Source organism: Accipiter gentilis, chromosome 8 (genome assembly GCF_929443795.1).
Source record: "Accipiter gentilis chromosome 8, bAccGen1.1, whole genome shotgun sequence".
Classification (NCBI taxonomy): domain Eukaryota; kingdom Metazoa; phylum Chordata; class Aves; order Accipitriformes; family Accipitridae; genus Astur; species Astur gentilis.
In genome coordinates, this window is record NC_064887.1 from 40,287,394 (window position 1) to 40,313,892 (window position 26,499).

The 26,499-nt window shown below is 43.7% G+C and overlaps 1 protein-coding gene across 8 annotated transcripts in view; it reads left to right on the forward strand.

Moving 5' to 3' along the window:
- The first annotated feature begins 7,201 nt into the window (after positions 1-7,201).
- MLLT1 (MLLT1 super elongation complex subunit) overlaps positions 7,202-26,499 on the forward strand; it is a 32,574-nt gene continuing 13,276 nt past the window's right edge. For all 8 annotated transcript variants that reach the window (XR_007507007.1, XR_007507008.1, XR_007507009.1 and 5 more), the window contains exons 1-6: positions 7,202-7,340; positions 10,456-10,636; positions 13,380-13,462; positions 22,239-22,382; positions 24,040-24,165; positions 25,910-26,455. Coding sequence is in view for 1 of the 8 variants with exons in the window: in XM_049808246.1 (XP_049664203.1) it covers positions 7,329-7,340; positions 10,456-10,636; positions 13,380-13,462; positions 22,239-22,382; positions 24,040-24,165; positions 25,910-26,455 (1,092 nt within the window). In the remaining 7 variants the exon portion in view is untranslated. The remainder of the gene's footprint in view (positions 7,341-10,455; positions 10,637-13,379; positions 13,463-22,238; positions 22,383-24,039; positions 24,166-25,909; positions 26,456-26,499) is intronic.

The window sequence follows — 26,499 nt, forward strand, 5'->3', positions numbered from 1 at the left end:
CTGGCCTCTCTCTGAGCATGCAGATGAGCACCTTTCAATGACTTTGGCATCAACCAAAAGAAGCCCCATGCAAAGCAGACACAAATTTCGGCAGTGAATCTCACTCCCTCCTATTGTACCATGATTGTGTTTGCTCCAATGGGCACATAAGGTGCCTGGGCCCATCTTCTCCAGCCTGCACTTCTGCCAGCAGCTCGTATTCAGTGTTGGACAAATCCAGCTAGTGAAATGCTCTTCGTGGCAGGTCCAGCCGGCTGGTGGGTTTGGCACGACACAGACCGTTACATCACTTGGCCAAACCTGACCTCTGTCTGTAGAGTACAAGAGAAAGGTATCGTCATCCGACGGCTGCTCAATAGCCAGGCGAAACGAATTGATAGGTATCAATTCAGCCTGCAGTGGACCAGTAGCTACATTATAATGCCAACCTCACCTTTGGTGTTAATGAGGCCCCTTCATTAACAGCCTTGAGCAGAGGGGTCAGGGACTGAATAGAGACAGACTCCTTTCTCACCCAGAAAGCTGGTCCTTCTCATTCAGAATTGAAGCACGTTAGCAGGGCAGTTTGAGGACGCTTGTGCTGCCCATGTTGCATCTGCAAGGGACATGACGTATTTGTGACTATTCATCTGGCTCTTTTCACCAGCACTAAATACACAGAAAGAATAAAATAAATTCTCATTGTGTTCCCACTTACTAAGAAAATTTTCCCTCTTCCTTCTGGTTTGGAGGGTTATTGTACATTAAAAGCCTTTTGCATTTTTCAGTAGCTATAGTACGCTATAATTTAGATTTTCCTCAGGCACAAAAGAACTTAGTTAAGCTAAACTGTATTACAGTGTGGGTTTTTTTCTACTAAGTCCTTCATTAATAAGGGAACTAAAGAATTTCCAAGCTGTCTGTAATTTTTCCCAGATGCAGCTAGTAGTTGCTAGGAGTATCTTTTTGGCAATCAGAGTTTTTGGCTATTAACAATCTGGACTTTCGCTATACTACCCTGGTGTTAAATATGTGCTGTGAATACTGTAGTGTGGAGTGTGAATTGCAGAAGGAGGGGAAGGCAAAGAACAGGCAAAACAAAATCATTTTTAGAAGAATAAATATTGCTAGATGTAACAGCTGATTTGAACAAATATTCTTCCCTGCAGGGATCCCAATGCTGATCAGCAAACCAGGAGTCCTTCTACACCAGAACACGCATCGCTGCGGCACTAACTCCTTCTCACTCACAGCTTCTCTCTCTGTTACTACCTGTTCTGTTTTCTCCATGGCAGCCAACACGGACAAGTCCTGCAGTGAGCCTGTGCCATGAACTAAAGACAACAGAGGCCACAGGCAGCGATACACAAACCAAAGCAACACCCAGCTCTCCTTGGTGCCACCAGAGAAACCAAATCCTCTCTCGATTTCTGAGGCTGTATGTAAGGACGTGACACTGTTGTTGGCAAAGCCATGGTAAGCACCAGGAGAAAGATGTCTGCCCCTTGTTACCTAAAATATCATCACTTCTTTGTTTCAACTGCAGGTATGTGCATCTTGGAAACGCCACAGAGTATTTGGCTTATTGGAAGTGCTTCATGAAAGTAGATGAAGATCATTATAATAATTTTGCATCTGGTAAGAGAAGGCAGTGAAGTGACTTACATGTGCCCAGGAGAGAACTTAGGGGTCTTTCCACTCAGTCATGTTGCATATGGGCACAAAGTGGAGGAATGTATTTTCTCAGAGAAGCCCTGTTCAAATGCAAGATTTGTGTCTTAATCGTTAAGTCTGTGGAACTATTACAAGACCATCATTTTTCTACACTACCTGACTCTTTTAAGTGCTTGTTGGCTGGCTGGTGTCCAGGCACTCAAAGCACAGACTGACCGCAGAAGTTGCGGTCTTCAGTTCAAGAGTGGAAACAGGGAAGATGCAACTAAATTAGTAATGGGAAAATAATAATGAATGACAAAAAAAACCCCAGTGAAACAAACTTGTTTCTCCAGGAATAGGGAGGGCAACCTACAAACATACAGATGCACACATGAAAATTGACAATAGGGCCTTACAGCAGATGTGCAGCCAACCACCCCAATGAGTGATGCTAAGCCCAGGAAAGTACTTTTGTTGCAAAATGAGAGATGTTGCTTGGAGGCTGGCGAGTAAGCAATTTGGGCATCTTGGGTTGCATGGCAATTGAGATTGTCTACTGGCGGAGGGTGGGGTGGGGGGGGATACTTGGGGGAGGTCAATGTTGTGTTCCTGCAGAGAGGGGGAGATGAGGAGGAGGGAGGAGAGGTACCTGGAGGAGCAGTTCTGACAGTTGTTGCCTGCTGCCCAGAGAGAGCCTCAGAAAAGCTGGGGTGGGCTCTGTCACAGTTCAGTGCCTGCTGGCCAGTCCTCTCTCACGAGGTGTCTGTGGACACCCGAGCGTGGGCCGTGCTGTCCCAACTCACATGTGACATGACTTTCCCCACCGAAGCACTAGGACTCATCTCTTCTCAAACACCACAGTTCTTGCCTTCTCCCCTCATGCTCCCCAAGAACAGCCAGGTTTGGTCTGTAAAGCAGCTGTGGTGTGTACTGGCAGGAAAGAGAAAAGATGTATTGTACTTTCCCAGGACTGTAGATTAGCCTGTGCTGGGGGAAATGCTCCAGAAATCTTTCCCATTCCTGGGTTTACCTGGCCAAGACAGTGACAAGTGCAGTGCAAAGTCTTTTTTCCACTTTATTTTCCACCATCCCCAACAACAAACAGTTCTTGGCGTAGTCCCCTATCTGGAGCCAAGCCAGATTAAACACACACCTTTCAGTCCAAGACAAGGATCTTTGAAGCAAGACTCTGGAAAGAAAAATAAAAAGCCCAAACAAAAATTAGGGAGAGCTGTCATGTTTCATTTGCATATTTGCATATGCAAATAAGACGTGTTTCTTATCCATTGGCACTGGCCCTACTGTAGATGGCAGCAACACAGCAGATCTCTGCCAGCATACAGTGCCACAAAGAAAGACGCTAATTGGATTTGCAGACGCTTATTGCAAAACCCAGAAGTTGCTGGAATAGATATAAAGAAACAGGAGCTCAGCCCACGGCTGCCTTGGGTGCGAAGGCACTCAGCTGACAGCTCGTTAGCTTGAGATGTCCCTGCAAAATTAGAAGTTTGGATGAGCCTGGATGGCTGCTGGCTCCACGTTCCCCAGCACTACCCAGCACCTAAAACTCCCAGCACACTCCCAGAGAGCCTGGCAAATTTTCTACCCTTGGCTGTGATTTTTTTTTTTTGGGGGGTGGGGGGTGGGCAGGGGGAGCTTGAAGAGGAAATCATGGGTAAGCTTGATCAGTCATTGGGCTGGAAACCATTCCCAACTGGGAACTGCTAGTGGAGCAAAGGCTGGTTATAGGAATTTCTCTGCTTGAGTATTTTTGCAGTTGACTGTAGAGAGCTGGGGCTCATTTTAAATTAATCCACTCTCGCTACTTGTCCCAGTACAGAGCCCTGGGGTGCTGCCTTGGAGCAGGCATCAATATAATGATGTGCTTGCTCTGAATGGGGCACGCCAACTTCTTCAGTATAGTTTAATGGCCATGTATCAGACTGCCTGCCTGAGGTGCTGTGGAAACTGAGGCACCTGACCTCGGGGTTTCCCATCCCTGACCTGAAGTGTCTAAGCTCTTGCTCAGATCCCACCCCAGGCCACAGAGCAGCTGAAAGCTGGAGGAGTGACTTGTGTCCAAACCAGCAGAAGTAAATACAGGTGTGCTGAAGTGGGATGGCAGTCCAGCTCCTGCACTGGGAAAGCATGAAAACAACCATTAACACCAGGCTGGGCAAAAATAAAGGCACAGAATATTGTCACTAATGGGAATTAGAATAAAAAGCAAATTCTAATGATGTTTCAGAGGAAGTCAACAGACACTTTTTCAGGAAAGGGAGAAGTTCAGGGTCTTGAGTGTCTGAGCAACACCTCTCGCACAAGAAGGAAATTCAACAGAGCAAGAGTGGCGTCAAACCTGGGAAAGACAGAGACATTTCCAGGAAAGATTCAGGCCTGGGAGCTTGTAACCACCAACGAGTATGATGAGGCTGTGAGTGAATAGCTAGGATTGGGAGTTAGAAAATAAAAGATTTAGACCTAAGAGTCATGTGCATGGGAATAATGTCCACAATTAAAGATATCAATGAGAACTCCCAGAGAAAGAGGCCCTGTCTCAATGGAGAAGAAAAGAGACTGTCCAAGGAGATGTCTCTTGGGACTGCATCAGACAGAAACATGGAAAATTAAAACCGGAGCACTTAAAAGAATCTAAATCAGGCTCTTTTTTGTTGTTGTTGTTGTTAACTGAAGCGATTAAGCATTTTGCTTTACTAATATCCTCTATCAGGTTGATGAGGTAAACTGGCTCTTTAGAATGATTTGGGAACCGATTAATCCTTGCCTGTGGCAATCAGTTAGCAACACACACAGCGTTATTGGCTAACACGCACTTTTCTGCTGCCTTACAGAGATCAACAAACTATTTCAAAAAAGAAACTTGCACGAAGAAAAAATTCTGCCTTGCATCTAAAAGAAAATTTGCTCAAGAAACAGTCACAAATTGCACTTGTAATGACGGTCCGGCGTTAATTTAAGGCTCACAAAATCGAGCGCAATAACTTGTCATTTAGAGGTCTAAGAAAAGGTAAACAAAACCCACTTTTCAGATGCAAATGTCACGCTCAGAGTCAGCAGCGGTGCTGAGAAAACCGCGTTTGCAGGGCGGGCGGCTTTTAATGATGCCCCCGCCGCAGCCAGCAGCTCCTTTCTCAGCCAGGACAGTGACCTCCGGGCTCGTCACCCAGCTGAGCCTGCGGCTGATAACCACCGCTTCACTGAAGGAATCCCTGGGCCCATTTGCATTGCAAATGCCTCCCGCTACAGACCAGAAAACGAGATATTGTTTCCCCTGCCGCGAACACCTCTCTACCCCGCGGTCTCCATCACGGCACGGCCGCTGGCGGGGGAAAGCGGCGGGCGGCCCGCGAGGCCCGGGCCGGAGAGCGGCGGCCGGAGGGGGCCGAGGGGAGAGCGGGGAGGGAAGAGGGGAAACGCGGGAAAGCGAGAGAAACCGCAGGGGAAGGAGGGGAACGTGAGGGGCAAAGAGGAGAAAAGAGGGAAACTGAGGGGAAAATGGGGGAGACCGAGGGGAAAATGAGAGAAAATGGGGGAGACTGAGGGCGGAAATGAGAGAGAATGTGGGAGACTGAGGGGGAAATTGAGAGAAACTGAGAGAAAATGTGGGAGACCGAGGAGGGAAATGAAGGAGACCGAGGGGGAAATGAGGGAGATGGAGGGAAAGTGTGGGAGACCGAAGGGGGAAATGAGAGAAACTGAGAGAAAATGTGGGAGACCAAGGGGGGAAGTGAGGGGAGACCAAGGGAAAAATGAGGGAGACCGAGGGGGAAATGAGAGAAAATGGGGGAGACTGAGGGGGGAAATGAGGGAGAATGTGGGAGACTGAGGAAGAAATTGAGAGAAACTGAGAGAAAATGTGGGAGACCGAGGAGGGAAATGAGGGAGATGGAGGGAAAGTGTGGGAGACCGAAGGGGGAAATGAGAGAAACTGAGAGAAAATGTGGGAGACCAAGGGGGGAAGTGAGGGGAGACCAAGGGAAAAATGAGGGAGACCGAGGGGGAAATGAGAGAAAATGGGGGAGACTGAGGGGGGAAATGAGGGAGAATGTGGGAGACCGAGGAGGGGAAATGAGTGAAACTGAGAGAAAATGTGGGAGACCGAAGAGGAAAATGAGGGAGACCAAGGAGGGAAATGAGATAAAATGGGGGAGACTGAGGGATGAAATGAGGGAGATGGAGAGAAAATGGGGGAGACTGAGGTGGGAAATTAAACAAACTGAGAGAAAATGAGGGAGACTGAGGGGGGGCAATGAGAGAAAATGGGTGAGACTGAGGGGGAAGATGAGGGTGATGGGAGCAAAAATGTGGGAGACCAAGGGGGGAAATGAGAGAAACTGAAAGAAAATGTGGGACACTGATGGAAAAATTAAGGAGACCAAGGGGGCGAATCAGAAACTGAGGGGAAAATGTGGGAGACCGAGAGGGAAATGGGGGAGACTGAGGGAAAAATGAGAGAAACAGAAAGAAAATGAGGGAGCCCGAGGGCAGTTGAGAGGAGAAGGAGAGCAGGGGAAAACTGAGGGAGAACAAGGGAGAATGAAGGAGAGTGAGGGGAAATGAGGGAGAACAGGAAAAAATTAAAGAGAAACTGAGGAGAAATGAGGGAAGGGAGGGGGCCACTGAGGGAAAATGAAGGACAGTGAGGATGGAAGATGAGGGGGAAGAGATGGAGGGAAAATGAGGGGGAAGGAGAGAGGCTGAGGGAGAACAAGGAGAACCGAAGGCGAGCAGTGCCGCCAGCTTCCTCCCCAGCCAAGCATCAGCCCTGCCCAGCCATTCCGGACTGCCGTGTCCGCTGTACTGGGAGCTGTGGTTTCCCTTGTTCTCAGCTCGTTTGTGTAGGAAATTAATAAACGGGTGAGATTCGCTGCCGCCAGCGGCGGGGAAGCGTGGGCCGAGGGAGGGAAAAGGGGCGGGTTGGCGCGGCGGCCAGGGCGCACAACAAGGCCCAAGCGCTTGGTCCCGGTGTCCGGTTGGCGGCCGTGCTGCACCGCCCCGGGGGTCCAGGGCTCAGGCCCAGGAAGGGCACCCGGGAACGGGGCGTGGGCCCGAGCCCAGCCACGCCGCAGGGCAGGAGCGCAGAGAAACGCCGCGCCCGCCGCGGGGGAAGCGGAGAGGGGGGGGACAGGAGAGGCGGCGAGGCCTCACTCCCTCCCACCACCCACCCCGCCTCCCACTCCCCGCTTGACCCAGCGCTGTCCCCACCCCTGCCCCCGCCTCCTTGGCAACCCGCCCGCCGCCGATTGGGCGAAGCGGCTGCCTATCAGGCGGAGACGGGGGAGGCCGGCGGCGCCCGGGCGGAAACCCCGCCTCTAGGCGTGAGGCGGTGCGGCTATTGGCGGCGGGCGGGTGCTTCTCTGCTGGCGTCGGTTTCCGGTTCCGCGGGGCGGGCGCCGGCGGGGGGGGGGGGGGGTGGCGGGGCTGCTGCCTGTGAGTGACACACAATGAGGCGAGCGGCGGCGGCGGGGCCGTGAGGGGCCGCGACCGAGGAGGCGGCGGCGGCGGCCGAGGCGGCGGGGAGGGGGGTGGGGGGGGACGGAGAGCGGCTTCGCTCGTAGAGGGGGGGGAAGCAGAGGAGGGGAAGAGACCCCCCCCCGCCGACCGGCCAGCGTTAAACCACCGCGGCAGGAGCGAGCGAGCGAGCGGGGCCCGCTGCGCTGCTGCGCCCAGCCATGGACAATCAGGTGAGGGGAGCGGCGGCGCCCGCCCCGCCGCGCCGCCGTGGGGGTGGGGCCCCTCGGCGCCGCCCCTCCTTCCCCCCAGCCCCCCCCGCGTGGGGGGCACGCGTGGGGAGGGACCGGGCCCCCCCTCCTGCACCGGGGGAGGGGGGCCTTGCATCTGGGGTGGGGGCCCACCCCCGTCCTGGAGGGGGAAGGGAGGGTGTGATTATCCCCGGTGGTGTTGGGGGGCATCGCCCCCCGCTTTGGGGAGTCACACGCCCTCCCCACACCCCCCTTTTTGTTTTTTTTTTTGGAGGGGGGGGTTGCTCAGCCCTCGCCCCTTAATGGGCGGCCGCGCTGCAGCCTCGCCCGCGGCGGGGGGTGGCAGCAGCAGCAGCATTTCCCGCAAATTCCTGCCCGGGCTTATTTACGGGGAGGGGTGGTGCCGGCGTTCCTACCCCCCATCAGCGGCGGTGTAAAGGGTTAATGCCACCGAGAGAGTTACTACCGCTCCGGGGAGGCAGTGGGAAGCCGGCGATTAGCAGACGGGTCGCGGCGGTGCTGCAGCGGGCGGGGATGGATGCTGGAAGTTTACCTGAGGTGATCTAGAGCAGGCTGGCTCAGGCCTTTTGTGTGCGAGTGCGTGCGAGCTGGTAACAGGTTACCTACGAGCCTGAGGTTCAGGAGGTGAGCCCCGCTATCCTTTGAATAATCGGCCAAAGGAGAGCGAATGGAAACTGGTTACGGCTTTCAGGCAATTAGCACATCAAACAAAAAACCGGAGCAGCCTTCAGAATGTTTATTGAGAAGTTGAAAAGCAGACTCCTTTGTATTACTACAAATTGTTTGAATAGGATCCTGATTTCCCTTTGTTGAGAGACACGCTTGGAAAAAAAAAAAAAACCTCCATTTTCAGTGGAGCAACTTTGGATGTTTGTTATGTTGGGAGATCTTATTTTCAAATGTGTTTCAACTTCTGGCTTAATTCGTAGTGATTGTTAATTGGACCGATATGTGAGGAGTATAGCAAGTACAACTTTCACTCTCAGTTAAGCAGTTCTCTTTTATGTTTAATTTTGTTCTCTTCCACATAGTCCCATCTGTTTCTCAGCTAAAATTTCTCAGCCGTTTCAACTAGAAAGGCAAATTCTGTAGACTGACAGTCATTTGCACTTCTCTGGAGAGGGGTAGTAACTGGCAACAGTAGCGCAATTTAAAGGGTAATTATGGAATCGATAACGTGAAGCTGCAGAACAGACTGGCTCAGTTGATGTGAACGCTTGCATGAACACTGTGGGAAGTATCCCAGATAAAGCAGGCCTGCAAGCACCCTTCTATGTGAGCTTAGGATTTAGGCAGCCTGTCGCCACATACTGTTCTTCCACCATAGGAGAGATTGGTGTGCTTTGAGTGAAACACACCTTGCTTTTTTTCTTATTCTTTAATATGACATGAAAGAACAGACGGCTGTGTACCTTCATTTTTAGCGCAGGAGCGAGATGGAGCCAGTGTAGATAAGCTCTAAAGCGCAGAATGGGAAAAAAATGGCCTGCCAAGAGAACTTGCAGAGGAAGGTAACCTAAAGAAATGTTGTAGTAATACCAGTGAAGCAATTAATGAGATGAGTTTGTCCCTGAGTCTTAGAATTGATGTGTTGGATGGCAGCTGAAGGTATTTTGCTATAAAGATAACTGCCTGAGAGAGTGTGTTAAGGCTTCTAGTTGAAATTAGAACTGTATTGCAATTTGGGAGGTTGAGCTTTGATGCCTGGTACTCTGTAGACCTCCTGGGTGATCTTTTTACAAAGCAAAGCATACTGTGATTGAGTGACTTATGCTTTTTCAGAAAGTATTAACCATGCTCTGAAAAATCACATTCCCATAAAACGTCAGGTTGGATATGCAAAATATTTTTTGAGCATTACTCATGGTCATACTCCTTGTTGCAGTTCCTCAGTGGGAAAATGAGGGTAATACTTTTCTTAAACATTCCTCTAGAGCTCAGGAAGCTTTCTCTTTCCATGTTCGTTGTCTAACAACATGCCCTCAGTTTGGCTCTGTGTCCACCTATAATATAGGTAATGACAAATAATGTTGCCTCTCCCAATGGTAATTGAGAACTGCCAGAAAGAATGACACTTATTTTTAAGCCTCAGGTGAAGAATGGGGTAAAGACTAAAAACTGCCCCTTTTTTTATAAGCTTCCAGTTGCTGAAGGTGGATTTTGATGCGTTTAGTTCAAGATCGCTGTGCTGCTGGTCTAGTTTGTATAACATATATGCACAAAATGAGTAAGTAGTTGGATACCTTAGGTGTTATTCCCTGTCTACAAATATTGCCCCAAGATTTGCTTGCTTTAACTTGTGTCTGAATCACGTTTGCCTTTCCTCTGTTACATCTGTTTAATTCATTTCCTTTCTTCTGGCTGTGAAGTCTGCAATAATATGTGGATCTTCACAATTAATTTAATCTGGTTTTTAAGACATTTAATGGGATTTTTGTGCTTTGAGTGAGACATTGAATACACCTTCTCTGTTACTCAATGATTAGGATTCGGGAGTGCAAATCGGAATTAGGTTATTTTAGCGTTGGATATTGTGAAGGCATGCTATATGTTAACTTGGCCTTTGAAAGTGTCTTAATAAAATATATTTAAAAGAATACAAAGAGCGTCATAGTTTAATGGATTACATATTCTAGAGAATATCATAAATCACCAATTCGTGATCTAATTTTTCCTGTTTTAACATTAGTTTTCTGTCAGTGCTGTGAATTTTGTAAGCTGTGAACATCAAGTTCTGTCTCTGACACTTTCTAGAAATAAAGATTCTGCAATTAGGACTTTGCTGACAATTTAGATGATAAGTGAGGCAGATAAACCTATCTCTCTTCTAAAGCTGTTTTCTCTGCAATGCTAATATTAGGAAGAAAACAGGTATGAAATGGTGCTGGGAGCTATTTTTATGGTACCTTTTCTGTTGACAACACTGTAGTTTTCAGTATGAGACTGATCTCTCCGTGGAGGCTGTTGTATTCCTCCCCTGCGGTGATCTAGCATCTTCTGTTGGTGGGGCTCAGCGTTATGCCTAACATGTAAGCTGTTTCATTTTGCTTATGGTCTTACCTCTGTTCTAAAACAGTGCACGGTTCAAGTAAAATTGGAGCTGGGGCACCGAGCCCAACTGCGAAAAAAGCCCACCACCGAAGGGTTTACTCATGACTGGATGGTGTTTGTCCGTGGCCCGGAGCAGTGTGACATCCAGCATTTTGTGGAAAGGGTGGTCTTCCGGCTACATGAGAGCTTCCCAAAACCCAAGCGAGGTGAGTGTATTTTTAAAGATGCATTATTAGGTCTCTGTATGAAAGAGCATTGTGCAAGTCAGTGTTGTCTTGGACTGTCACTTTTCTGTAAAATGTCTTCTTAAAGAGGAGCAAAACGTACATTGCGTGCGCTTCAGCTTTAACCTTTACCGTCTTTGTTTGAGGAAGGTCAGAGAGAATGGGACCTTTCTTCTGATGAAAGGCCTGGAGGTGAGATGCTTTATCCTCTTACTTAAGCATTAGTACATGCAGGTTCTCAAGACACTTAGTGACAGCAGGAGATAATTCACGTTACAAAATGGGAAGGATGAGTTTAATTTGTTAATATTTGCCAGTACAAGCTGGAAGCATGTGATTGGTGGGAGACGCTCGGATACTGGGCTCGTATACATACTGGAGTATGTAGACTTTGACATTGGTCATTAAGTAGCCATCAGGATTTCTGCAATTTCTAGTCTCAGGTGCCAGTTCAGGTAGTATTAAACCCAGCAGAAATCAGTGATGCCAAAGGGGTGATGATCTCTTTGCCACTGGCTGTACATTCCAGCTGCATGTATGTGTTCAAGCACTGGACGGTCAGCATGGTTGGGGAGAGTATACAGATTGTAGTGTTATTTTCTGCTGGATCTATTCTTTGCTCTTTTTGACTGTGCAGCAGCATGAACCTGATTCTTGGCACGGGGCAGCAGGAACGCATGGTTGAGGTGGAGGAGCAGGAATTGCCCTTTTCGGCAGCAGCGCAGAGTTAGATCTGCTTAAGATTGTGTAACTGCATCTGCAGTGTTGTTATTATGTAGTGTTACAAGGAATGCTGGCTGCCTAAGAGTACTGCTGTAAATTACTTCGTAATGTGCATTCTTTGAAATATTACTTTGAAGACTGCTGGTCACGCAGGATGTCTTAGGACTACCTACTACATTGGTTATTTGTGAGACTCCACAGTGGAAAGTAACTCAAAGGTGTTCAGCTCGTAAGGATGTGAATCTAGTCTGTATGTTAATAATATCTCCTTCAAATTGATGTACTAAAACTGATGTATGACAAGCAAGTGCAATACTGAGCTGAAAGCTAATTTATGAATAAAAGTTACAATCTGCTGTGCTACAATTCTTGTCGTCTGGTGTAATTACTTTATTACAAACAACTGTGTTGGGATAGTACATGGTCTTTGCTCAATTGGTTGCCATATCATCTACCTTTAAACAGACAGTTTTTTCTGATCTCTAGGTTTTGCATGCTTGCTTAAGCTTGCTCATGATGCCAGCTTGCTTTTGACCAAAGTGTGTCTGGGTTGTACATAAATGGTATGCATACTATTTCTAGATTTGTTTGAAGGGTTTCTTCAGATGGTTTGCTCTTACTTGGAGCAAAATCTACTGGTGAAGGTAGGCTTGTGCTGCTAGCAGATTGCTTGTGTAGTAATTTTAATTTGTTAGAATAGAGTGGCAAAGGAACAAAGGCTGCTTGGCAGATAGTCTTAAGATTCCTGCTGCCATATTGGCACGGTTCTTTGGTTTTGGGCTTTTTCCCCTAAATGATAGGGTTCTTCTATGAAATTCAAGTTAAAGCAAGTCTAGAGATTTTTATTACTTTGAGATACGTTCTTTTTTTCACAGTTGAATTTTGAGTACTGCTTTCTAGCACCTTAATCATGGTGGAAGTGCTTAGAGCTGGGGCTAATATATCTACATTAAAGGAAAAATAATTTGTGTGCCTTGTAGGTTTGAGGTACTGTTTCCTAATCATATTAATTACTTGGAATTCTTTAGAGAAAGTAAAAAGATTTGCACTGAATTCCTCTAATTACTTAATTGACTTTATTTACATATATTGTAGTGCATAAATTATACGCAAGTGCATCCGGTTCCTGAGAGGGAGGATATCTGCGTTGGTCTCAAGTTTCTTCTGGCAGCTGTTATGTATAGCTATGTCATGGCCCAATAAATGATCCTAGAATCCTTTGAGTCAGCTATCACTATACTGAAATGCAGTGGTAGATGATGGGAAGGATTCAGTAGCATGAAGAACAGGTAGCGGGACAGGGGGAACAGAGGCGGGAAGCACGCAGATTAATCTTAGAAGTGATTAACTTTTGTAATCAACGTTTCTGCAGTAAGCAGCGCTGTGACCTTAGCGGCAAACTGTTTAACCTTTCTCCGTTTCCTTGTATGTGAAGTAAATAGCAGTGCTTACCTGCCCTTCAGGTTTGTTACCACGTTTGGATGAAGCAGCTTGTAGTATGGCTATTATGTAATTACAAGGATTGAGCATTGCAGGAAAGCATTTAAAGGAAAAAAAAAATCCGCTTGCGTGGTATAGTGTTTTGATTAATAAGTATGAGCATCAAAGTAAATTTTAGCTTCCCATACTCTTCCAATTCCCACCTTTTGGACCTTTGCCTTTTTTTGTGAGACAGCTTTAACTGGCAGTTTGCATTGTTGTGGAACAGCACAGAAATGTAATTGTATCTCACTGCAAAAGGAGGGGAAGAATCTCATGGAGACTCTGGCATGGAGTGTTTTATGTTTCCTTTCCATGGGAGGAGCTAAGAACAGATTTTCATGTTCTTAACTAAGCCTATGACCACCATCTTTTTTTTTTTTTTTTTTCTTCTTCCCCATAAAGGTCAGTGTTTTAAATGTGTCCTGAGCTGTCAGAGGCCTATTTCTCATCTTCCATCTCCTTTTGGCTCAGGTTAAGTTGCATTATATTCAAAGTTAACATTTGTCTGTTCTCTTTTCAGTGTGCAAGGAGCCCCCTTACAAAGTGGAAGAGTCTGGCTACGCAGGCTTCATTATGCCCATTGAAGTGCACTTCAAAAATAAGGTAGAATCTGATTTCTGGTCTTCTAATTGTTTTGAGCTGTGCCAGAGCCTGAAACCGCCTGACAGAAAGACTCTAAATTATGTGACTGTTTTATGTGTGTGTTTTTTATTAGTCTAATAAATAGAATTTAACTGAGAGTTGGAAGCTCCTGCCAGACTTCAAAAGAAAGAGTTTGGCAGAAATGGAATTGTATAGAAAGGTAATATCAGGACAGTGTGATGGTCCTAGAGATTCTGAACAGAGATTGTACCACTTGTAACAAGCTTCTCTAGCATGGATAATACTAAAGCAGTTTAAAATATTTTATGCCAATAGGGTAGTAAATAAACATAAACCACTAATTTTTATAAACATTTGTAAATACTGTGTTGACTGGCAATATATTAAAAATCCAATTTTTTAATTTGAAATCTTATTAAATTAACTGTACAGGTATAAAATTTGTATAGGCCCAAGACAAACATTTGCATATATAGGACAAATATTTACAGCTATGTTAAAAATACCATTGTTCTGATTCAGTACTCTTCCAAAAAGAAAACACTAAGTACTTTAAATCTTAAGATGCATTGCCAACGGAAGTTAAAAGTTGGGATTTATTGCTTGCTTTAAGTCTTACCACAGAGGTCACGTGCTGCATGACTTGAAGAAGGTTATGAAAATAGGGATTTGGGCACTTGCGTTCATATTAACTCAGTTTCAGTTAACTTGTTCTGTTAAACATGAATACCGAATCTTTCTGTGTTTGATTACTACTTAAATAAAAAATAAAGAAAATAATTGCTCTTATCATCCCTAGGAGGGAACCTAGATAAACTGAAAATTTGACCATTAAGCCCCAACACTATAATGTATGCTCCCACCCCCCTCAACCCTCCAAGCACAAGCCATTACCCCAGGTCTTGTTGACAGCAGACCACATGTAACAACCTAATTCTATTTAGCTTTCCAGCATCGTTTCCACTGTACCTCCCACAAATGCATCTGTCTATTGTTTCCTTCTTGCCCCAGTCTAGCACAGAACACTCTCCTGGCGGTGTCATTTGTGAATAATTAACATTTTAGTTTGTTTTTTAGCCTACCACATTGCTCTTACCCCACTTTATGAGTCTGAGTAATAAGCCAAATAATGAGACTGAACCACAAGAAGTCTTGTCTTCTAAACCTGGGAATGTTTTGCCCGCAACTTTTGGGTCGGTGGGGTAAGCCAAAAGGATGTGAAGAGAAATGGCAGTTAGAGAGTAGAGGATGAAAGTTGTTGATAGAAGCAGCTTTTTTGGCAAACACTGAAAACTACGGCTTGAATGCAAAAAAAAACCCCTCAAAAGCTTAAAAGTAGTTTGACTTCTGGTGGCTTTTCTGAGGTTTTGGATGGAAATCAGGAAACTCTTCATCTGCACTGTATGTTGGCTTAGATCAGATTTAAAAACTACCTTTATGTTCCTGACTGAAAAATGTCAACTTCTCCATGATAACTTCTTGTAAGGGGAATCTCAAATGACTGTGATGAGTGAACTATTCTTTGTTTCTACTCTTACCTTTTATTTTTCCTTCCTTTCTTCCCCCAGTCTTTTCTCACACTTGCCTTTTCCCTGCAGGTCTCCAATGGCTTTGTGTTTCACAAGTCCTCAGATCCTTTTCTCTTCTTTCTGCCTCTCCTCTATTTTTTTTTTTGTAGGTGCACTTAATTGCATTGACTGTAGTCTGCATTCGTATGCTTTCTTTCTCTCCATCCCTTATATTCGTATGCTCCTCGCAGAATATGGAACTGGCAGCTTTTCTGAATATAACTTGGTTTCACACCCACCGGGGTCATCACTTCTCATTGTTTCTATGAACATGTGACTGCATAGTTGTTCTTTCTAGTGTTAGGGATAGGATGGGTTTTATAAATAAGGGAAATAGGTGGTCTCTGTTCTTACTGGAAACAATGGAAGTAGCAGTTAATTTAGGAGAAGGCGGTTTGGTTTTGGCATTTTGGTGTTCAGAAACATGAAAAATAAATATGAGAACATGTTTAGCTGCAGAATTGTTTTCAAAACTACAAATCTTTAAAATACTCATCTTAGCCCTGGTTTTTAGATGCATGCATTATGGAGAAGTTCTTTTCCGCTTTCAAGCTGATTGACAAATTGACTAATTAAGGAGTTTCAGACAGCACCTCCCATTATTAAATTGGGGCAAGCAGTGGTTGAGGGAAAACATGATGGCTTCCGTCTTCCAGCACGTCATTTGAACAGAGACGTGTTCCCAGGTTCAACCATGAACTTGAAATATGTGAGCTATACTGAAGTTGTTTGAAATTTGCCTTTACTGCTTAAAAGTAATTTTTCCACCCTTATGTCATCAAATGTTATATTCTCTGCACATTTGGAAGTTAAGCATGGTACTTATGATTGCTGGAAGCTTAGCTGCCTGACGATGTGAAGAATTTGGCTCCTCTGACCACTATTACCCGGTGATAATGCCATCTGGAAATATTAACAGCTATGAGTATTTTCAGTAAGTGGAGTTGAAGGAAATGTAAGAGGTAAATCTGCAAAGATAGAAGTGCAAAGACAAAAGATGAGCAAAGACTGGGATAGAGCAGCAATTTAAAAGATTGGGAAAGAGGAGGAGGAGGAATGGCAAAGCCTTTAGAATACAGTCTATTTTCTCCTGCATTAAAGAATATGACATTAAAGCACCAAATAAATAAGTCTTTACTACTTTGAGACCATATGTTCGCTCTGATCTCTGTAAACCTGTTGATACTGGTGGGGATCAGCTGTTGTGTGTAGAGCATATATTGTTCTGAATTTGCCTGAATTGATTGCAGCATTTGGGACTCATCCTTGAATAACTCTTTTCAAGTAGATGTTATGGATTGATTCTGGGATTGGGTAGAAAACGCTATTTTGTAGGTGTCTGGGCAGGAGTCGTTGGGTGGGTCTTTCTGGCCATATGCTCCCTAAATTCTAGCACGTTTTTGTTGATGTGTGTCCTCTCAGTTGAAACAAGACTTGCAAAGGCTTTGGGATTTGTTTATCGATGCATGTTTAGCTTTGTAAGGGTGTGAAGAGAAAGGATTTAAAGAGGGAGTGAACTAATCTGTGGAGGTTGATCTTTGCCATGGTTGGCTGAAAATTTTTTTTCCACAGTTTAAGCCTTGTTTCTTAGCCGTTTCCTTTCCCTGTTCTAATTTGTTACTAGGATGATAAATAGTGGTTGTCAGAGCCAGTGTACTCTTTGCTTTGGCTAGAGAAGCATGGGCCTGTTCACTGCTGAGGAACAGTTTTACTAAGAATGGCTTAAGAATGATTTTAATGAACTTTATCAGGGATTTTTTTTTTAGGCAACTTTGCATAAAACTGCCCATTAACTCGCTTTTTTATATTGTTGTCTGTTTGGAGTAGTGGAGTCGGTGCTCTTGGTCCCCCTGAAGCTTTTGGTGCCTTTCTGTCAGACAGGGAAGTGTCAGCAGAGCATTAAAAAAGGTGCAAGAGCCTGTTCTTGTCCTCTACGAAGTTATGCCTTGTTGGCATGTGTTTGTCCTTCCTGTGCTGTAATTCAGTTCCTCAGTAAGTAGGTGCTTTCTCAGTCTTGTCATTTGAATTACAGAATATGTATTTTGAATATTGCTGTGAACCTGGACAGTTTGTATATCTGAGCTTTCTAGAGAGTTGCGGTGGTCTACACAGGCCGTAGGACTTGCAGTCTTATTTGATATTGGTGGCCTGGTAGAGCCTTTGCCTCTGTAACTGAACCTGCAAAACAAATGGCAGGGTCTCAGTAGGTTGAGTGATAAAGCTTTTGAAAGCACAGTTGATTAATGATAGTGGATCATTTGGGATTGTTGGACTGAAAATGTTAGTATGCTATTTTTATTTTTAAATCTTTTGTGTTCCTTTCTCTAACGAGGGCTACTGTGAGTGGCTTGTGGTGCTTGAATCAATACAAACTGGGTACAATAAATGTGTTGGTGTTTTTCTACTGCTCTTCCCTTTCCCCCACTCAATTTCAATAGTCTTGAGACTTTTTTCATGGCCTCATTATTGTCTCCAAATACATCTCTTATAGTTGCGTATGTTGTAATCTGGAGGCTGTAATACAGGTACGACTTTGGTATTCATCCTGTTACATTTTTTGCATCCTGATCAAATTAGATCAATCCCTCCCGCCCCCAAAAGCTAAAGGTCTAGTATACTTTCATGATATTCTGATATAAGGCAGATGATATTAATGCAACGTGGATAAGATGTTGTATTAAACTCTCTTTAAAGATACTACCTCCCAATTTCAGTGCTAGAGATAAAAGGCTTCCAGTATTTACATAGTGGGTACATGTAACTTGGGCTTTTTCTATTAGTGAAAGGGGAGGTAAGCAAAGAAAGCAGAGAAATCTGTTTGATTTTTCCAGTGAGGTTCAAAATAAAAACATGCGTGTTTTACCCCTTCTACAATATTTAGAGGTGTGATATAAAATACATAGAAAAATACTGGGGAAGGGAAAAATTACTTCTGTTTCAAAGTAGGAACTCAGTGGAGAGGAATGTAGGTTGCACTTGTGGCAGGGTAGGTGAAACTGGAGATCAGTTAGAACTATGTGTCAGGACTGTGCCATCAGGAAGGTATTGGCTTGTGAATTACACCTAAGGAAGGTCACTGAAGAGTCCGTGTTTGCATGAAACATTTGATTTTACTTAACAAATGGGTGTGTTATTGGGGCAGGGTCTGCACAGGTTTGGGGAACGGAGGAGTAGATTTGACCTGCTAGTTATTCAGTGTTGCTGAAAGTTGTGGAATGAGGGGTAAAACTTGTTTTGTCTAGCCTTGAAGTGGAAGCATTTGTTGCTGACATTTTTTAGGTCTGTTCTGTATGGTCTTACTTACCAAACCTGCAGCAATTTCTTTTGTGCTGCTGCTGAGTGGTGAATCTTTTTTTACCTTTTTCTGTCATAAATTGATATGTATTATCAGTTTAGCCATTCTTCTATCTGAGCAGATTGTTTTCCTGGCCAAAACACCCAGGCTCTGTGTGTTTCGGTGGCTGTTCAGTGTGGCACATCGATAGGCATCTCCATATGCTGAATAGATTGCAGTGCCTGGCAAGGGAGCCTTGTCGAATGTAGCAGCTTTACTAGCCATGCCAGCATCATATCATGTATTTGTAAGAGCTAGTAGATTATTAAATGCTTGTCTTTGAGCAGTGAGTATATTTTCCTAATTTTGAAACAAAGTAATAGGCTTCACATGGGGAAGAGTTCCAAAATGCTGTTCTCTGTTATTTTACTTAACCCTGTAGAATCTCAAAAAAGACGAGGGTGTTTCATGGACTTGTTAGCAGAGATAACATAAGGCTACTTGCTTCAAAAAATGAATATTGGGCTATTTGCTTTTAAATGTCCTGTCTTGAAGCGGGGTGGAAGACTAGTCGAACGGGTTGTACGAGCCTGGAAAGGGGGTTTCATTTATACAGACGTTATGGACCGGTTACGGATAAATGACTCTGTCAGGCTGGATCTATGGCAAAAGGGAAGTAGTGTTAGATGTTATAGTTATTGAATAACCATGAGTCTGCTTCCTTGGTGTGCTAGATTTTTGTAGATAATTTTGCTTTATGGCTTTCTAAAAGTGATTTATGAGCTTTATACGCATGCTACCAGTGAAATTCTTTTGATTTGTGTTAAGTGGCAAAGGGCACACCCTGCCTTAAAAACAGGACAAGGAAATTTTAACAAAAGACTTTGAAAAATTCCTCCTCTTGCGAAAAGTGCCAAAGGAACTTTAACCCATTATTTCAGAACTTGGAAGAAAAATAAAGCAACTTTAGTGTTCGTAACAGTGCAGTGACAGTCAGTGCAGACGGGAAGCTGGAAAACAGTAAAAATAAAGTGTGACGTGCTCAGCTCTGGAGATTGGAGGTGGAGTAGGGGGATTCACTGGATGGAGGGAAATTTATGGCGGCTGCAAATAAAAGCTTGGCCCTCGGTCTGTGGTACACACTTCTAGTTTACTTCTATGGCATCATAAGATTTAAGGGGCAGATATAAACTGGGGTTCTAAGGTGGCTTGCCGAGAGATCCTATACCAGGTTAACCATTGCATGTCCAAATTGACCCTTGAATTTTAATCTGAATAACTGCAATATCTACCAGTTAGAAATGGATGTGAGCCATTCTTTCTAAAGCCTTTGGTGGAAGTAAGGCTGTTTAGAATAGGGTATGGTCTCAGAGAGCAACAAAATATCCACAAAAAGTAAGTCTCTCCCTCTTTCAGTTTTACTTTTTGACATCAAGGGTTGAATATCACTAAGAGTAAAGCTTGGCTTGCGCATATAATTGCTACTCAAGCAGGAGTACTTGAAGTGGTGTTGCAGGATGAAAACAGGCTGCCTGAACCTAAGTTCTTAGGGTGAAAAAGTACTTGCACTCTGTTGCAACTCCAAGCAGCAGGATGTGTAGATCTCAACATGTGATTTAGAAAGGCTTTGAAGTGTGGCACTGTGGATTCAGTGTGGCTTTCCATTTAAAGTTAGATGTGTAGGTCCAGGTCAATTGAGAGAGATTTTCCTTGGTTTGGGGTTTCTTTTTTTCCTCCTTCTCCCCCTCCCCCAGCCCCTTCGTGGTTGTTCGGAGGGAAGAACATTTTAGGGAGGACCGGATGGGTTAAGCTTTGGAGTGTCTTGAGCTGTAATCATTAGCTGTCACTGAAGGCAGTAAAGGAAAGAATGTTTATTTGCAGCTTTTTGCTTTGAGACTTTTGTACTCGTTCTTTTAGGAGTGCTGTAATCTTAACTATTCACTTGGGTGGGGGGGCTTCTGATGGCCTGAGATGATACAAAGGATATTTTAATGATCATGGTACTTGGCTAGGGCTCGGTTCCCAGGGCGGTCGTGATCTCTGAGTTGGAGAAAAATCACATTGAAAAACTGTCTTAATTTTACAAAAAGTGGAAACTCCTCAACAGAGGTACAATAAATATTTGGGAGGTTCTCTGCTTTTGAGTGTATATAAAAAATGGAATACCTAAGATAAAAGGGAAATGAATCTGCTTCCCCTCTCCTGCTCTGAAAGCAAACAAGCAAATGACAAAGCAGAGCTCTGATAATGTGATGGCTTAACAGCTTTTGACTAAAGCCTGCTTTTGCTAATATAACCAAGATCAATTTACTCTGTGCTATAAACTAGGAAGAGCATTTTAGAAACCATTCTTAGGCCACATTTGGTTTTCTATTCATCCTTCATTTAAGTTTATTAGACTTTGAGGGACCCTCTACAGCTGCTGTTTTAACTCCAGTGTAAGCACACACATGCAGAGCTCACTAATGATTCAGTTAATGAGAATCGTTGTAGCAAAAGAGGAAAATGGCAATGCAGTGTATTTTGCAAGTACTTCTCTTCTTCTTGCCATTCATCTGTTTTAGTAGACATTGAACCCCTTCAAGTGTGCATGGATTCTTCAGGACTTTTCCAAAAGAGGGCCTGAAGACCCTCGTGTTGGCAGCGTGTTCTTGCTTGTTAATGGGAGACAGTTCTATTGTATGTGTCTGCTTAGATGTCTGCCTTCCGCTGTTTGGGGAGTTAAGACCCAAGACCTTGAGTCCCAGGTGAGCTTAGGGTACTGATTTTGATGTAAACCAGGTGTGGTTACCACACTTTTTATTATTAGAGGTATAGTTTGTACAAGAAATGGTTTCTTTAGTGACGTTAGTATCCACCAAGCAAACAGCAGGAATCAGTGTGGTCTGAAGCTGTTTGATGCTTCAACCTATTTTCAGCAAATCTAATGGCTTGAGCTAGAAGCCTGCGGCGTCTGTTCCCATACAACAATGCAACTACACCAGGAAATCAAGCTGCTGGATATGAATTGTGGAAAAGACTGCTGTGCAGCTGCTTGATGTTGCGCATTGAATGAGGCATGTGGGATGCATTCATGTAAATACTGAATGTACTGTAAGGCTCTGTGTGGTTTGCCACGTTTTGATTTTTCATCTTGAAATGCAGAATACAAGATAATACTGGGAAATGTCATATCGATATTTGTAATACACAAGAAGTATGCAATATTTGCAATTTGGGGAGAAAAAAAGGAAGAAATTTCTTCCATTCTGTACTGCAAATGCAGAGTATTTGCTGTGCTTCTGCAGCAGGTGGAACAAAACCAGTGAGGCGCAGATGATCCCCAACATGCATACAAACTCCGGATTTCTTCAGTGAAAGTGCCCTTGGAAAGTTCAAAAGCTTAGGATATGTTCCCATTCAGCCCCTGCAATATGCATATTGAAAAGGATTTTACAAAACGAGTCATCCTTTTACCATTGCTTTTAATCTTTTCTCAGTACCCGCAGAGATCCTGTGAGTTTAGAAGTTGTTCCTTCTCTAAATAAAGGATTATGCTTTTCTTAATATTGATACTTATAGTTCAGTTGCTTCCCAAAGGAGATAGGATCTGAATTTCAGTGAAAACAGAATAGTAGATAAAGCTTGTGAATCTGCTTTCCTAGGAAGGCTTGAATGGCTTTAAACAGACAATTGTCAGTCAGTATCCTTGTCCGTGCATTGCTTTTGCAGTGAAAAGCCATGCCTGAGTTTCTGATGAACAGTATGTTAACCTCAGGCACTTTAGGCACAAATAGTTTCATTTCTAGCTCTCTGATCTCATGATGAAAAACTCTATAAAGGCAACACTTACTCAGTGGTTTATTTGGGATTTTCAGGAGTGTCTGTTTGAATCCTCTGACTTTGTGTACTTGCCAAACTTCTTCCGTTTTCCCAAAGTCTTTTTTGTTTTTAGGAGGAGCCGAAAAAGGTTTGTTTCACATATGACCTGTTCTTAAATTTGGAGGGAAATCCACCTGTGAACCACCTTCGTTGTGAGAAACTGACTTTCAACAATCCCACCAAGGAATTCAGACGCAAACTCATTAGGGCTGGAGGGGTAAGTGCCAAAGGGATTGGAGATCTGAAGAGGTTCTGCTAAACTGCGTAGTGATCTCATTTTGCTCTGGGGTTTCTTTTTAGCTGCAGCCCAGCAGGCTACAGTTTTCTACGTTCATCTAAAGGATGACCCAGCCAATTTTTACTCCTGGTTATACAACTGCAGCACTTGAAGCAGAACTAAACCATTGCTGGTGTGATTGTTGGCACTTTGTTTTCAATTTAAATGTGACCATTAATATCAAAGCACTAAAACCCCTCTGGAAATGGATGTCTTCTGTGGATGTTGCATGCTGTCCATCAGGCAGTTACAGTTATCTGTGACCTTCCTAGTGTTGTGAGCTGTATCAGTATAGAAAAGCTCAAGAAAAGGGAGAGGCTTCCAGTCTATTCCTTACTCACTTTTGCCACAGGAAAGCCTAATACTTAGCACTTCCTCGTCAATAAATGTCCTCTAAACCTGAGGTCGGCTGCTTGTGGCTTAGATAATAAAAAATTAAGGAAAAGTGTTAGAATATAGAGTGAAAATGGGTGTGGGAATAAAAAATAGACTCTTGAAAGCACAATAAGATATGGTTTGCTACAGTGGATGAACTCTTACTTCTGGGAAAGTAATATGCAGTGATAAACTAAAGAAATGATCCTCAAATAACTACAAGATGTAGGCAAATTAGTACAAGCCATGAAGTGCATAAAGTTTTTAACCAGACAGAGGATGTCATGACTGTATTCTGAGACACCTCCATATATAGTAATGTATAATTATGTTCTGTTCAAGGACTTTATTTGAGATGGTCTTAATTGCTGGCAAAATTTTCATCTGAAAAAACATGTTTCTAGCCTGAAAAATTAGAAAAGTAAAAAAGCTATGGGGAAGTTTGTCAATAATAAACCTCAGGAGTGGCAAGAATTCCAAGCTGATCTGTCCAGAACTTCCTTGGTGTGCCAGTGCTTTTCTGTATTGGGCACAAAGAGGAAGGTGTTTATTTCAGCCATAGGATGGCTGGAACATCATTTGCTTTCTAGGATTTTCAGAGTGCATTAATGTATACCTTATGTGTTGAGGTGTTTCATCTGTGAATCAGTTTTGATACCATTCATCTAGTGGAAATTTTCAACAGGATTATTCTGACAGAATATAGGGGAGGTAAGAAGAAAAATGTTTCATGGAGCTCAGTGCTTGGTGTTAAGATATTGTCAAGGGAAGACACCCAAGGCCTGCTTCCCTCCCTCGCTCCCCCCCGCCCCCCCGAATGAGTGAATTCAGCTTCTCCTAAATTGATGAAGTCTTGCTCATTCCTTCCAGATTTATCTTTCTAGCCTTTTGCAGGGTAAGAGCATTTGCAGCAGAACACACAGTTCTTGTCCAGAGCTTTATTGCCTGCTTGTGCTCAGAATATTGGTGTTCCCTTTGGGAAAGATACTTGATATTGCATGTTGCCTTTCACTTTTTTTGTGGTTTTAATGTTCTGTGTTTGAGGAGTTGCCTTGAAACTGAGCATTACCTAGACAATATCTTTTTATGGCCTTTAAGCAGGGGAAAAAACATTCAAAAGATGAATAATAGTGTGTTAATTGAGCAAGTGATTTAACATAATCATGTGTTAATAGTCCATGCGACTTTACTCATACATAATTTTTCTTCTCTTTATTACTAGGTAATGGTAATGCCAGAAGGAGCAGAAACTGTTTCAAGGCCAAGTCCAGATTATCCTATGTTACCCACAATACCACTCTCTGCCTTCTCTGATCCCAAGAAGACCAAACCCTCCCATGGGTCAAAGGTCAGTGAAGCATGCTTTTGTGTCATCCTGAGGTGAAGAAGTCTTTCAGGACTTGCTAGTAAGAGTTTGTTTAGCATCTGTTTCTGGCTACTTTAATTCTGCAACCTTCTTCCTTGTACTCTGTAGTTCACTAGGTAATGGTCTGGAACTTATCATAATTTAGGAGGCCTTTTTATGATTTGCTAGACTTCTCTCCAGGGAAATTTTGAGAAGAAAATTAAATGTCCAAGACTGGGAATTTTGGGTGAACCATATCTTCCTCCTGATCTGCCACAGAAGATAAAGTTGAATGGAGTCCTCCGATTGTTCTGACTTGTATCCTTGATGCTGAGGATGAATTATGTGGGTCTTTCACTGTCTGTCATGTAAAGCTGTGCTCTTGAGTCCTTGCATCTCTTAGCAGCAAGGCTGAGTAGAGAGTCAGCAGTTCCTCTGTCATTAGGACTGCTTAGGGTAGTGGTGTGAAGAACATAAAATATGCTGCACTTGGTCAAACTAGTGATTTCAAGATTTGATGTTTGCATCCAGCAGTATCTAGTTCTTGAGACTTCAGAAGAACCTTAAGCTTTCTTTTTTTTCACTTACGTGATGGCATTATTTTTGTATAATTCTACATAGGAGAAACAATCCACAAACGATGTGTTTTGAAGCAGATTATGTACACTTTATCAGCCTGAACAGTCACAGATATTAACAGCAATTCATATTGCAGTGTAAATCGATTCTGATATCCGTTTTCTTCAGGCCTCTAAACACTTCTGGCACTTCAGTCATGCTTTTTGATGTTGATGTTATGAAACAGAATAAAGAGGACTTATCTGCTAGTGACCGATTTAATTTTGGTCAGAAATTAAGCATTAGAAAACAGAAGACGGAAGAGAAGTAAAGGGTTCTGACCCAAGATCTGGTGAAAATTGCAGGTAGCCAAAGAGCCAACAGTCTCCTGCTTCTCTTCCTCCAGGTTGCCTTCAGAGGTGCATGTGTGTTTGCATCTCAGCATGTCCAGTTCATACTCCAGTGTGTCCCCACAAGACCCGCTTCTATAAATCTTTTGAGTTCACGTGCAATTCGCAAAGGATATTACTCCTTTGCCTTCCTGTATACCTGACTCTTAGGGTGGGCAGGGTCCTAATGATTGGTGTCTTAGAGCTCTTATTAAAGCTGATAAAATGCCTGCTGATATCACAGACTTCAGCTATCTTATCGTTGTAGGGACATGCAGCATTTTTGTTGAAGTTGTGGTGTGGTTGATGTGAGTTGGGGGCTAGGCTGCGAACATAACTTGACGTTTGCCATGGATGTGATTTAACCTAAAAAAACCCCTCTTTAGTTGCTGGGGTTTTTTTCTCTGAAATATGGTGCGAAGTATAACTTTGCGTAACACAACTAGAGTGAGTTTCCTCTTATCTGGCTTCAGATGTTAACCCTGCAGATTAAATCTGAACTAAACATCTATAGATGTTTATAGAGCTCCTTTTATAGACCATGGAAAGGAACAGGCATTTGTGAAACATGTTTCATCCTGTTCCAGGGTAGATGTTTAAGTGCCTACTGTCAGTTTCTCTCCATCAGCTTTAGGGAAATCTAGATGTTTACCTCAGAGGTAGATAAGTACATTAGGTATCTGTGGGTGGATGTCTACATGAAACAAATGCTTCAATGTGATTTATGAGAATGTGTTTATAATTCTGTGCAGAGCTTCAATTTCATACCTAGCTTGCATGTTTCTGTTGCTGAATTTTAGGATGCAAACAAGGAAAGTAGCAAGGCATCCAAGCCACACAAAGTAACCAAGGAGCACAGAGAGAGGCCAAGAAAAGACTCTGAGAGCAAAAACTCCTCCAAAGACCTTGAAAGAGAACAAAACAAGCCTTTGAAGGACTCCTCCAGAAAACCAACTGAGAACAAACTGCCTAAGGAGGAGAAGGCACCTCCAAAAGCTGCTTTCAAGGAACCAAAACTGGCCGTGAAGGAGACCAAACTGGAGAACACTTCTCCAAAGGGCGGGCCACAGCCGGAGTTAAAGTCTTCCAGCAAGAGGCCCTCCAATGTCGAGTCACCAAAGCCTAGTGCCAAAAAACAAAAAAAGAGTAGCTCCAAAGGGGTAAAGAATATCCTAGGGACGTCTCCCAGAACCTCGTCTTCCTCATATCCAGAGAAGAAACAAACCAAGGAGAAGATGAATGCCAAAGTGGAAAAGGTAAAATCTGAAAGTGAGGCCAAGGAGATCAAAAAGCCTGTGGAAATGGAGGAGTCAAATTCAGAGGATGAAACTTCTTTCAAGTCAGAGGTGAGTAGGGATTTGTCCTTTACCTGAATTTTATAAGTATGCTG